The 13,216-nt window shown below is 39.9% G+C and overlaps 1 protein-coding gene across 1 annotated transcript in view; it reads right to left on the bottom strand.

The window, feature by feature from the left end:
* The window catches only part of LOC122549894 (ATP-binding cassette sub-family A member 13-like), a 278,487-nt gene that overhangs the window by 66,866 nt on the left and 198,405 nt on the right, over positions 1-13,216 (bottom strand). Inside the window, exons 39-42 of the mRNA XM_043690092.1 lie at positions 9,909-10,066; positions 8,199-8,429; positions 5,564-5,666; positions 2,475-2,724 (exon numbers count right to left, since the gene is read on the bottom strand). Coding sequence (XP_043546027.1) covers positions 2,475-2,724; positions 5,564-5,666; positions 8,199-8,429; positions 9,909-10,066 — 742 coding nt within the window. The remainder of the gene's footprint in view (positions 1-2,474; positions 2,725-5,563; positions 5,667-8,198; positions 8,430-9,908; positions 10,067-13,216) is intronic.

Raw genomic sequence — 13,216 nt, 5'->3', positions numbered from 1 at the left:
TTTCAAATGAATTATAGACGGAGGGCTGTAGAATGGCTTCAGAGTGACCAGCCAAATGAAGGTGGGCTCTGCTCCCAACTTGAAGAGGTTTGCAGTTCAGTGTAGTGGAGAGGGATTTCTCCCCCTAGCATAACATTGAACGAAATGACCTGTCAGGTACTTGGTCAGTAACACCAGTGCCTCAGGATGCCACAGTAACAGAGCTGGGTAGGCTTCCCTCAGCATGTCAAGCCTCAAGAGGAAAGAGGTAGCCGCTGAAACCATCCCTTTCCATGGGGCAGAGAGATTTCAACTAGACTTAATACTTTATTTGTCGTCTAATCAGACCTCTACAGTTTCAGCAAAATTTTCCTTCTTTTATATTATATATCTCTATTTGTGAAACTCAAGATTTTGTGTGTTTTATTAGTTCCTATCTCTATATGTCATAATACTTTCAACATTCTTCGCACATAAATCCATCAACACCATTGTTAATCCAGAGAGAGCTTCATCAATCTAAATACAATAAAAGAAAAATTAAAATGTCTTATTTATGATCTTTCCTATCTCTAGCTAAAAGTGCTTTGTGGATGTTCCATCTTGACCACTTCTTGAGGCCTACAGCATCTCAGATGTTAATCTTCAGCCAATTTGATTTGCTGTACATTATATTGAGAAATGGCTGGGGGCACTGGACATTGCAAAGGCTATGGGTCCTGACAAGCATTCCAACAATAATACTGAAGATTTATGTTCATGAACTAGCCATGCCCCTAGCCAAGCTTCACCAGAACAGCTACTAAATTAACATCTGCCCAGAATTTAGAAAAATGTTCAGGCATGTTCTGTGCACAAATAGGAAGACAAATCCAATCCAACCAATTACCACCCCATCAGCTTACTCTCAATAATTATCAAAGCAATAGAAAGAGTCATTGACAGCATTATTAAGTGGTACTAGCTCAGCAATATCCTGTTTTCTGAAGTTTAGTTTGTATTCTGCCAGGAACACTCAGCTCCTGATCTCATTACAGCTGTGGTCCAAACATAGGAACAAGAGGTGAACTTCAGAGGTGAACTTCAGAGGTGAAATATGTGTGACAGCCTTTGACATCAAAGCAGCATTTTTCTTGCAAAACTGGAATAAGTTGGAATTGAGGGAAAACTGTCTGTTTGGAGTCTATCAAACACAAAGATTGTGGTTGTTAGAGACCAGTCATTTCAACTCCAGAACATTTTTGCAAACATTCCTCGGCTTATTGTCCTGGGTCTAACCAATTTCGACTGCTTCATCAACAACCTTCCTTGCATCATGAGGTCAGAGATGGGCATGTTGGCTGATGATTACATCATATTCAGTACTATTCATGACTCTTCAGATACTGAATCAGCCCTATTCTGCACGTCGCAAAACCTGACAACATCCAGTTTGAGAAGGTAAGCCGCAAGTACCATTCACACCATGCATTTTCCAGGCAATGTTTATCTCAAACAAGAGAATGTAATCAACATCCCTTGATATTCAATGGTATCACCATCACTAAATCCCCCACTATTAATATCCTGAGAGAGGTCACCATTAATCAGAAACTGTACTTGACCAACTATATACCTGAAGAAGGGCTTATGCCCGAAACGTCGATTCTCCTGTTCCCTGGATGCTGCCTGACCTGCTGCGCTTTTCCAGCAACACATTTCCAGCAACTATATAAATACAGTGGCTACATGAGCAGGCCAGAGGCTAGGAGTTCTCTAATGAGTAACTCATCTCCTGTTTCCTCAAAGCCTACCTACCGTGGACAAGGCACAAGTCAGGAGTGTGACAGAATACCCTCCATTTGCCCAAATGGATACAGTGTCATTAGTACATAAGAAGCTCAATACTGTCCAGTACAAATGAGCCTTGATTAGCACCCCATTCACCAAGTTCTCCCTTCACCATCTCAGTGACAGCAGCGTGTACCATCTGCAGCATGCATTGCAGTAACTCACTAAGGTTCCTTCAACAGCACCTTCCAATCCCACTACTACTAAGATCTTGAAAGCCGATGCAGCAGATGTGTTGGAACACCACCTGTAAGTTTCTCTCCAAGCCGCATACCATCCTAACTTGAAACTGTATCAATGTTCTTTCTCTGTCACTGGCTTAAAATCCTGATACTCTCTTCTTCACAGTACTGTGAATAAACCTGCCCCTCTGGGACTGCAACAGTTCAAGAAAGCAATGTGGTCTGGACAATAAATACTGGCTTAGCAAGCGACACTCACATCCCATGACTGAAATTTCTAAATAAAGATTAATCAGACGGATTATATTCTGATACAAAAGTTTGAAAGCTGGCCTCTCCTGACTGGAACATTTTAGTTATATATGGTTATTGGCAGAGAAACTGAAATTGGGTGGCTTTCCTATTTATTGAGGGTGCAATTGGTCATTTCATTCATTTATTCCACCAATCCCCATGTTGAGGGCCAAGTTCAGGACATCTTACCTGAAGAATGTGACGTCTGAATCTTGATATATATCTGGAGATAGCTTGAGTGAGGGATATTCAGCAACTAAAGGCTTGACACTGAACAGGGCCATTGCTAGAATGACAAAGAGAACAGGAAGCAGAATGTTTGCAATGGCCCCTTTCCAGTCCCTTCTTGTATGGTGAAAGCGTTTAATCATCAGAGCTACCATCTGTTTCAAAATGAGTCGCCATCCAGTTACTCGTTGGGTTCCAGCAAGGGCAGCACCTTGTAAAAGAAAAAAAAACTTCATTCATAACAATCAAATGTGATACGGTTTTATTTTTATGGTTTTTATTTTCTCAGTCATTACATTATACTGAATGCCTTGATATATCAAGCCACCAACTGAATGGACAAAAATTTGAAAGAAATTAAGTTCCAATTTAGAGAATGCTATAAGTTTCATCAGGAAATTGTCTTAAACGGTAAATTATCTGAAAAATGCTGTGGGTTTTGGAAATCTGAAATGAAAACAAAGATGCTAGGACAACTCAACATCTCTGACACATCCAAGGAGAGAAACAGAATTGACACTTGACTTTAATATGACTCTTCTTTCTTTACACAAATTTCTCTTACAAAACATCGTTCAGGTTTTTAAGCTTTCAGAGAAGTTCCTCATGATCTCTTCCTGCATTGCTCCCTGGGTGTGCTTCTTGAGTGATTGTTTTCCTGGGTGGATTGGAGACTGTCTAGGGTATGAGGACACAGGTTTAGCCAATGTGACAAAACAATGAGGACCAGGAGAAAGGAGGGTCTATACCCTCTCCATCACCTTTACCGTAGAAGCAGAAAGTGTTGAAAACTCAGTGAAAACAGGTCAAATTGTGTGACTTCCATGCCAAAAATACTGCAGAAGGTTTAGACAACTAAGAGTAATTATCATTCTTTTCTTTGCGTTGGGAGACTTTCAATTGTTCCAATCATTGATCAGGATCCTCCACTGGAGCCTGCTAATGGTCCACTCATATGTGAGCAGGGGACTGAATTTTTTTTTCCCAATTACTTCACATGGCAAACAAATCTCCATTGATATAGGGGTTTCCCAGGGCAACCTTAGAAGAAAAATGTCAGCAGTCCCTATCCCTGACTTTGTCCATTAGTTATGACCTAACTTGTAAAGATTAAGATAAAAATTATGTAAAGATAAGGCAATAGAATCTTAGAGAAATAGTAAAGGACCCAAGATCTGACTTGAAAATTCCTGCGGGTTGTGTGTTTGAAATTTTATGATTTTTAATACCAACCATTCTCTGCTCATCTAGGGCAGTAGGTGCGGATCATTCTGATTCATGAGCCTGCACTGCAGTTTCAACCTGAGTGAAATTGCCAGTATATCACCAATTAATGCTCAGCTAGGGACAGATTTGAGCAATGGAATCATGTCTACCAGGCAGCAGAGCAAAAGGTAGAGGAGTGTTTCATCCTTGCAGTGCGGATAGGATTTTATCAACAATTGCACTATCTACTGTCATTCATCCATCCAGCTACATATCTAATAGCAGCCTATATTTCAGTAACATCTCTTGCCTGCAGAAGATCTTCTTAAACTAAGGAAAGTTAAATTTTAGGCAGAAGCAGAAAAGGGGGAAGGAAACAGAATGTGAAATATCATGGTATCAATGTCTACGGTCTCTAGTTTTAAAGGATGCAAAAATTAGTGGAAGTGGTTATTCAGTTAAATGAAAGAAATTTAGAACAGAATGGGAGAATGATTTTTAACATTGAGGATTACAAGTCTATAGAATGTACGACCTGTTTTGGCAATTCAAGCATAAACCTAAGAACCATGGACTTAGGAGCAGAAGTAGCCATTTGCCCCTTTTAGCCTGTTCCACAATGCAAAAAGATCACAGCTAGTCAGGTTCAGGTCTCAGCTCCACTTTCTTGTCTGTCCAGCATAACTCTCAACCCCTTAACTAAAAATCTGTAGAACCAAACCTTAAATAAACTTAAAGAGACTCTCCAATACTTTTGGGGGTGAATAGAATTCCATACCCTATGGACCCTCTAAGAGAAAACAATTCACCTCGATGATATTTTAAAAGGGAAACCTCATTTATTTAACCTATATCCTGTAGTTGGAGTCTGCCTGTACAAGCGAAAACATCCTCCATCTTACCCAGTCCACTCAGAATCCTATATGTTCCAATAAGACCATCTCTCATTAATCTGCATTCACATGGATATAGGCCTAAGCTGTTCAACTGTTCTTCATAAGACCCCTTCATTCCAGGAATAAGCCCAATTAAAACTTGACCACATTAAAAATGATAAATGGAAAGAAGTGGTCTCAGAATTATCACTGGGAAAAAAATAAACTCCATTGGTTTATCCAGCCTGTTACGAGTAATGATTATGTAACTTGCACAAAAACAAAGTTGGAATTTGTATCTGGAATTTGTAAAATCACCACTGGATTTATAATTTTGACATACTGCTATTTTCACATGCTCCATACCTATCTCTGGCTAAAAAACAAAGGTAATTTATATCTGCGTTAATGCTACTCAAAAGCTAGTTGCTCAAAGGTCCACTGACTGTAATTGGACTTCCAAACATGAGAGTCCCTTTTACCTTACTCTGTTGAGTGGGAATATGACTGCTTTGTAATTTAAAAAATGTAATATCTGAGTAGGGCTATTTCAAGGGTTAGCCTATGCGGCCACTGGAAACATGCAGAGGCAGTTAATATTGCACTCCTGTGCCACATTGCAATTTTGACATACTATTGAATGAAGTGTGCACTGTACACACTTAAGGCCATTCAAAACATTTCAGCGAAATATTTTAAGTTGCTTTTGTAAGGTCAGGAAGATGAGAGTATCTGACTGATGGAATGCTGATGAACCCCAACTGTGAAAATGCTTCAAGCCTTCCATTGCCCAGGCTCTCACTCTGCCGGCCCCAACTTCAAAGTGGAAAGAGGTTGTTGAAAACAAACCCTGTTACCCTCTTGTAGCAGCATAGTGATATTTAAAAAATGATACCAAACATTTACAATGATGTAAGGGCTATGAAAATTAGTCTTCCTGTATAATACCAGTTGGATTTAGCTACTCACTGTCACTGTGAGTTGATTCGATGCTCTCAGAATTCAGAGAGACTGTATCCTGGCCTTCAGGAGGAGCTGGGCTTTGTTCATTCTGAAGCAACTTCAGAAACACCTGATGAAAGAGGAAATAGAAAAGAGAGGACATGAAAATTGATCTAAAACTTAATCAGATTAATTTGATGTTGCTTAAAACAACATTGCACAGAATCTACACAACTTTGGACATAAATTTATCAAATGTACATGTTGCAAAATTAATTGCTTAATATGAAATTATTATTATTATGACATTTTCAAACTGTGATTAGGTTGGCAATACAGCACTACATTGATATCATGAAGTAAAGAATCTGGTGTAGTGCTTAGCTCCTGAATTCATCCACATTGTTGTGCAAAACTGCACTTAATCCCTGAAAGACAAACAGATATCTGAGAAGAAAGTCCAGTTCTGGTAGGTACTGTAGGCTGGAAAGAATAGCATGAGCAGTGAACTTGTGGGAAGTGCCAACCTATCGCTTCTGAAGAGGAGGTACCAGATCTGGCTCTAAAGATATCAAATGAAGCCACATAGGTAGAATTAAACTACACAACTCAAGCAAGCATGCTGTCAGGTGCGTACAGTAGGTACCTAAACAATTAAGGAGAGATACAAGTTCAATTATGTAATGAAATTCCAGAAAAGCATAACAATAATATGGCAGTAAAAGTGGAAGAGTTTAACTACCCAAATTTTAAATGGAATAGTTTCAGTACGCAAGGTAAGAAGGAAAGAACATTTGTAGCCATTACGTAGAAAATCCAACAAGTGAGGAGACAGTTCTGGATGTAATATTTGGAAATGAGACCAGGCATTTCAGTAGAGGAGTGTTCAGGATATAGTGATCATATCTCAGTTAGATTTAGAATAGTTAAGGAAAATAATAAGGATAGGTTAGGAAAAAATGTTTTAAACTGAAGAAAGGTTCATTTTCCTAAGATAAGACACAATTTGGCTCAAATGGACGGGAGCAGCAACTTGCAGATAAAACTGTGTCATATCAAGGAGAGGCAGTCAAGGAGTAAGTGACCAGAGTATAGAGCAAATATGTTTCCATAAAGATAAAGGATAGGACCAAGACTGAAGAACCCTAAATGTCAAAAGGCATAAAGGTTAGAACTCAGGTAAAAACAAATTAAGCTTATGGCATACCGAGATCAATGTTTCAGAGTCCCTAGATGAGTACAAAATGAATCAGGGTTTACGGAGAGCATGTTGGTCTTAACAAGGAGATTCAGAAAGCAAAGAAAGTGCATGAGAAAGCAGTACTAGGTAGAAGAAAGAAAAATTGAAATGAGCTTTTTAAATATATAAAGAAGAAGATAAAGGAACGAGACAGGAGATTGCACAGCGAACGGTACAGTTAAAATCCACAGACTTCTGAAGATAACAGAGCAGATAGATAAGGTGGTTAAGGCGGCATATCAATTGTTGCCTTTATTATCTTAATTAAGAAGTGTAGCATTGGAAAAGCACAACAGGTCAAGCAGCATCAGATGAGCAGGAGAGTCGACGTTTCGTGCATAAGCCATTCTTCAGGAATATGAAGAGGGAATGGGACTGAGATAAATAGGGGAGTAGGGATGGGGCTGGGGAGAAGGTAATTGGGAAAGCAATGGATGGATGCAGGTGGAAGGTAATTGTAATAGGTCGTTGGGGAGAGTGGAGTGGATTGGTGGGAAGGAAGATGGATAGGTAGGACAGGTCAAGAGGGCAATGTTGAGTTGGACGGTTAGAACTGGGATGAGGTGGTAGGAGGGGAAATTGGGAAACTGGTTAAGTCAACATTGACGCTGTGTGGTTGGAGGGTCCCGAGGCAGAAGATGAGGTATTCTTACCTTAGATACAGAATACAAGAACAGGGAAGTTAGAAGTGCATAAAATGCTAGTTAACCCAGAGCTGGAGTGTTACCTCCAGCTTTGATTTGATTTGATTTATTGTTGTCACATGTACTGAGATAAAGTGAAAAATATAGTTTTGCATGCTAACCAGATAAATCATACCTTACATAAGTACATTTTGGTCAAGACATTATAGGAAGATGTGTTTGCACGAGAGAGGGTGCAGAGGAGATTTACCTGGATGGTGCTTGGACTGAGGGGATTTGGGCTAGGAGGAACGATTCAGTTGGTTGGAGTTGTTTTCCTTGGTGAGTGAAGTCCGAGAGGGACCTGATAAAGCTGGATAAGATTATGAGGGGCATTGGTAGGGCAGATCAGAAGGCACTTTTTCCTTCGTAGAGAGGTTTACAATGAGAGGTCATAGATTTCAGGTAGAGGTAGATGGCTATAAGGAGAGTTAAGGAGTATTCTTTTCAAACAAAGGATGGTGATATCACTTCCTGATAGGGTAGTAGAGTAGAAACTCTTGTAACATGTAAACAGTATTTAGATATTCTGTCGTTTTTTTTCATAGCCTCCAGGAGTATGGGCCAAAAACTAGAAAATGTGATTAGTGTAGTTAGATATTTGTTGATTGACATGGACATGATGGATTGCATAGTCTCCTTCTGTGTTGTAAACATCCAAGAGTCTAAGATCAATTGGTATGTGTAAGTACAATTACGTTTGAAGCAAGAAAAATATTTAACTTATCTTGAAACCTACCTCCTCCAGTGTAGTATCAGAGATACTGTAGCTGCTCAGGTGTAAAGTTTTCATATCTTTGTCCAGATCATGAAACAACCTTTCATAAGCAGTCTTATCTGCCACTGTTGGAATGTTATATGTCAGCTCTCCAAAGGCATCTTGCTTCAGAAAGGCCTGGGGAATGTGCTGTTTCACCAGGGAGGTTACAAGGCCAACATCACATGACTCTTCAGTTCCTACCACAGTGGGCTATCAAAATACAAATATTGTATTATCCACTTTATTCCAATGTGACCATATTAATTTCAATGTTCACTAATAAAATTCTTCTATACATGGAACACATTAGTAAGAAATGAAACTTATATTTTGAAATTGTTAAGGAAAGTTCATGAAAAGTTATGAATGATTTGTTTTCAGTTTTATTTAAAAGATAGAAACTTATTGCTGGAGCTGAAAGGTCATGTGTCTTTTTCCTTAACTTAATGTAGGCAGCTATCAACTGAATTAAGCTGGGCATTTTCAAAAGGCATTTTGTGAGGCCAGGATCCAGTGTGAACAGAATTTGAAAATGATGGTCATGGAGTTCATATCCATGAACTCCGGATGCTTCAAGACCAGCTTTGAATTTTTGAATGGCGTGAGGGGAAGGACATGGAGAAGAAATTTGGTCCAATTATGGTCATTAAGCAGTTCATTAAGACGTTTGCCCATTTGAGTTTGGAGGCTGTTCATTTTATCCTGGTGAATTCAAACAATCTCACTGCACATCAGATCACAGCTGCCGGATTTGTCATGGGATCCTGGTAATTTTTTTTTGTGTTTCTTGGAGTTGAAATATAAGGCACTGCTGCCATCAACAAACCTACACAAAATTTCGACATTCATTTTTTTCATTTCAACTCCAGATCTTCCAAGGACCTGGCTGCTCAAATTAGTAAGGCAGCAGCAACCTTCAACACAGCTGTTGTCTTTCTGTGCTAATGGTGACAGGTCGGCATTCCTACCTCCCGGAAGCATTTGCCATCTCCATTTGTGAGCCAAGCTCAGTTCCTAGCCAGTTAGGTCAATTAAGTTTAAAAATGTTGTGGTCCAAACCCAGAATTCATCCTGATGTTGGGTTCCTAACCTTGCATTGAAAACATGTCCTTTAGAGTTTTGCTGATCATTCCTTATCAGTTGGGAATTTGACTCACTGTTCATATTTCTCTGTAAAAACAGTTGGTGTGTGTCTGCAACTGAGGTTTTTCAAAATACATATGAATTTAACTGGAGAGCTAGTCCATGGTGCAACTTGAGTGTCTGATATTTTAGTCACTGAGCACCAACATGGAGTAGAAGTTTAAGGGGAAGGCTGATGGGAGCAGTGCAATTTAACGAGGTTACCATCAAAGCCTGGTGATGTCATTCAAATCCCATCATTATTTTAACCCTGCTCATACGTCTTCAGTAAATTCTCAACCTGAATTAAAATACAAGCTTTCTAATCTGGAATTCAGAACTTCCCCAAACATGTTCAGCCTTCATTAGATTCAATTTTTGTTCTGAAAAGTAGTTCTTTTGAACTCAAAACATCAACTTTGTTTCTCACTCCATAGATGCTGCCAGACCTGTTGAGTTGCTCCAGCTTTTTCGATTTTTTATTTCAGCATACAATAATCACTGTTGGTAGCAGTAAAAGTACTTAGTGTTATCCAAACTCTTCAACACAACTTGAGAGGTACAGACCTTTTTTGAAATACTGAGACTGTAACCCTGCCCATACTGTTCCTTTAAGTAGGCAGGAGAACCACAGCATTTCAACTGGCCATTTTCAAGTATGGCAATACGGTCACTCAAGATGTCTGCTTCATCCAAATGGTGAGTAGTAAAAATAATTGTTCGACCTAGCAAGATGAGAAAAAGACATGATACATTTTGGTTACTTTACAGCTAGATAGATGAGTAGCTCAGGAGCTGGAGAAGTTGCCTCAGAGCAAAGGAGAGTTACCTGGATGCTGTTCTCGGAGATAGTAACATTCCTTAGTTTAAGTACAAATCCAGATTTGGTCAATGCTCGGGGTCAGAAGGATATGACTGAGTCAGGGATGAATGAGGATCCAGAGTGCTGTGATGGAGGAGATTCAACACCTAATTTGTACTAACATATTATCTTTGAGGATGAAAACAAGATTGGAGGATAGATTGGTAAGCAGATCAAAGCAATATGATACAGATGCCATTCAAATGGAAGGAGAAAAAAATGAATAGCTGTGCTGAGGGATAGTATAATCAAGTGAAAATATACTCTCCTCTGCAATATAACCATGAACATTGACACAGGTAGAATTAGAAATAATGTTTTGCTATGAGTTTGAGAAGAAAGGGTCCAAATTCACACAGAGATTACCAAAGAAAATAATTGCTGAGTTGTTACCGGATTTCAAGCTCCAGGTCTTCCAAGGACCTGGCTGCTCAAATTAGTAAGGCAGCGGCAACCTTCAACACAGCTGTTGTCTTTCTGTGCTGATGGCTGCAGGTAGACATTCCTGCCCTCCGGAAGCATTTGCCATCTACATTTGTGAGCCAAGCTCAGTTCCGAGCCAGTTAGGCCATTTAAGTTTAAAAATATTGTGGTCCAAACCCAGAACTCATCTTGATGTTGGGTTCTGAACCTTGCATTGAAAACATGGCCTTTAGAGTTTTGATGATCATTCCTTATTAGTTGGGAATTTGACTCACTGTTCATATATCTCAGTAACTATGTGCCACTTAGCATGAGGTCAAGCAGTTAAGAGAATTAAACATGTGACTCAATGAGTGATGTGAAAGGAAGCGAGTTTTAGATTAGATTATTTTAGATTACTTTACAGTGTGGAAACAGGCCCTTCGGCCCAACAAGTCCACACCGACCCGCCGAAGCGCAACCCACCCATACCCCTACATTTACCCCTTACCTAACACTATGGACAATTTAGCATGGCCAATTCACCTGACCTGCACATCTTTGGACTGTGGGAGGAAACTGGAGCACCTGGAGGAAACCCACGCAGACACGGGGAGAACGTGCAAACTCCACACAGTCAGTCGCCTGAGGCGGGAAATGAACCTGGGTCTCTGGCACTGTGAGGCAGCAGTGCTAACCACTGTGCCACCGTGCTGCCCATAGACCATTGATTCATAGACCATTGATACCAGTACTCAGCAGAGAGAGGCCTAATCCTTGGAGTTTTCAGAGGAAACAGAAATTAATGAAGGAGGCTTCTAGTAAAAAAAAATATAAATCCAAGACAAGCAAGTATTCTCAATAGGCTTGAGTGATCAATTTCTCTTTCTTTGATTATCTTCCAAAACAAACCAGTCACAGTGTTGTGGGATTACAATGAGATGTCAATTAGTCAGATAGTTCATTGTTATAATTAACTTTATTCGTGAGTTTTGAGAAGATTTGTAGCTCAGGTTGAAGTTCTGGATATAAGTTTGCTCTCTGAGCTGGAAGATTTGTTTTTCAGACAATTTGTCACCATACTATGTAACATCCGATGAAGCACTGATGATATGGCCGCCTTTTTATTTAAGTGTTTAAGTTTTCTTGGGTTGCTGATGTCATTTCCTGCAGTGATGTCATTTCCGGTGGTGATGTCATTTCTTTTTCTTTTTCTCAAGGGGTGGTAAATGGGATCCAAGTCAATGTGTTTGTTGATAGATGTCTGGTTGGAGTGTCATGCTTCTAGGAATTCTCGCGCATGTCTCTGTTTGGCTTGACCTAGGATGGATGTGTTGTCCCAGTCGAAGTGGTGTCCATCCTCATCTGTATGTAAAGATATTAGTGAGAGTGGGTCATGTCTTTTGTGGCTAGTTGATGTTCATGTACCCTGCTGCCAGCAGGGTACATGAACATCAACTAGCCACAAAAGACATGACCCATTGATGTCCAATGTTGTGTTTATTACAGTTCTTGCAAGTTAATTTGTAAATGACGTTAGTTTTGCTTGGTGTCTGTATAGGTCTTTCAAGTTCATTAGCTGTTGTTTTAGTGTATTGGTGGGTTTGTGGGCTACCATGATGCCAAGAGGACTGAATAGTCTGGCAGTCATTTCCAAGATGTCTTTGATGTAAGGGAGAGTGGCTAGGGTTTCTGGACACATTTTGTCTGCTTGTCTGGGTTTGTTGCTGAGAAATCAGTGCACTGTGATCATTGGGTATCCATTCTTTTTGAATACACTGTATAGGTGATTTTCTTCTGCTCTTCATACTTCCTCTGTGGTGCAGTGTGTGGTGGCTCGTTGAAATAATGTTCTAATGCAACTCCATTTATGGGTGTTGGGATGATTGCTTCTGAAGTTCATTATTTGGTCCCTATATGTTGTTTTCCTGTAGACGCTGGTTTGAAGCTCCCCATTGGCTGTTCGCTCTACCACGACATCTCAGAATGGCAGTTTGTTGTTCTTTTCCTCCTCTTTAGTGAATTATATGCCAGTGAGGGTATTATTAATGGTCTTGAAGGTTTCCTCTAATTTGTTTTGTTTAGTGATGACAAAGGTGTCATCCACATAGTGGACCCCAGGTTTGGGTTGGATGGTTGGCAGAGCTGTTTGTTCGAGTCTCTGCATTACTGCCTTTGCTAAGAATCCTGATATCGGAGATCCCATGGGTGTTCCATTGATTTATCTGTGGGTTTTGTTGTTGAAGGTGAAATGGGTGGTAAGGCATAGGTCCACTCGATTGACAATATTATCCTTGCTGATGAAGTTGGTGGTATTTGGTGTATGGGTCTTTGGTTCTTCTAATAGTGTAGTCAGTGTTTCCTTGGCCAGGTTGATGTTGATAGATGTGAACAGGGCTGTTATGTCAAAGGAGATCATTATTTCATCCTCTTCTACCTTGGTTTCTTTGTTGGTCTTCAGGAATTCTTGGGTGGAATGGATGGAGTCTTCGACTAAGTGTTTAGTCTTTGGTGTAGGTCTTTGGCCAATCGGTAAGTTGGTATTCCAGGTAGCAAGACTATGGGTCTCAGGGGGGCTCTGGGTTAGTGAATTTTGGGTAATCCATAGAAG

The sequence above is a fragment of the Chiloscyllium plagiosum genome, chromosome 5, assembly GCF_004010195.1.
Source record: "Chiloscyllium plagiosum isolate BGI_BamShark_2017 chromosome 5, ASM401019v2, whole genome shotgun sequence".
Lineage (NCBI taxonomy): Eukaryota > Metazoa > Chordata > Chondrichthyes > Orectolobiformes > Hemiscylliidae > Chiloscyllium > Chiloscyllium plagiosum.
The sequence above is the reverse complement of the archived record's forward strand: the minus strand, read 5'-3'. Positions and strand labels throughout refer to the sequence as shown.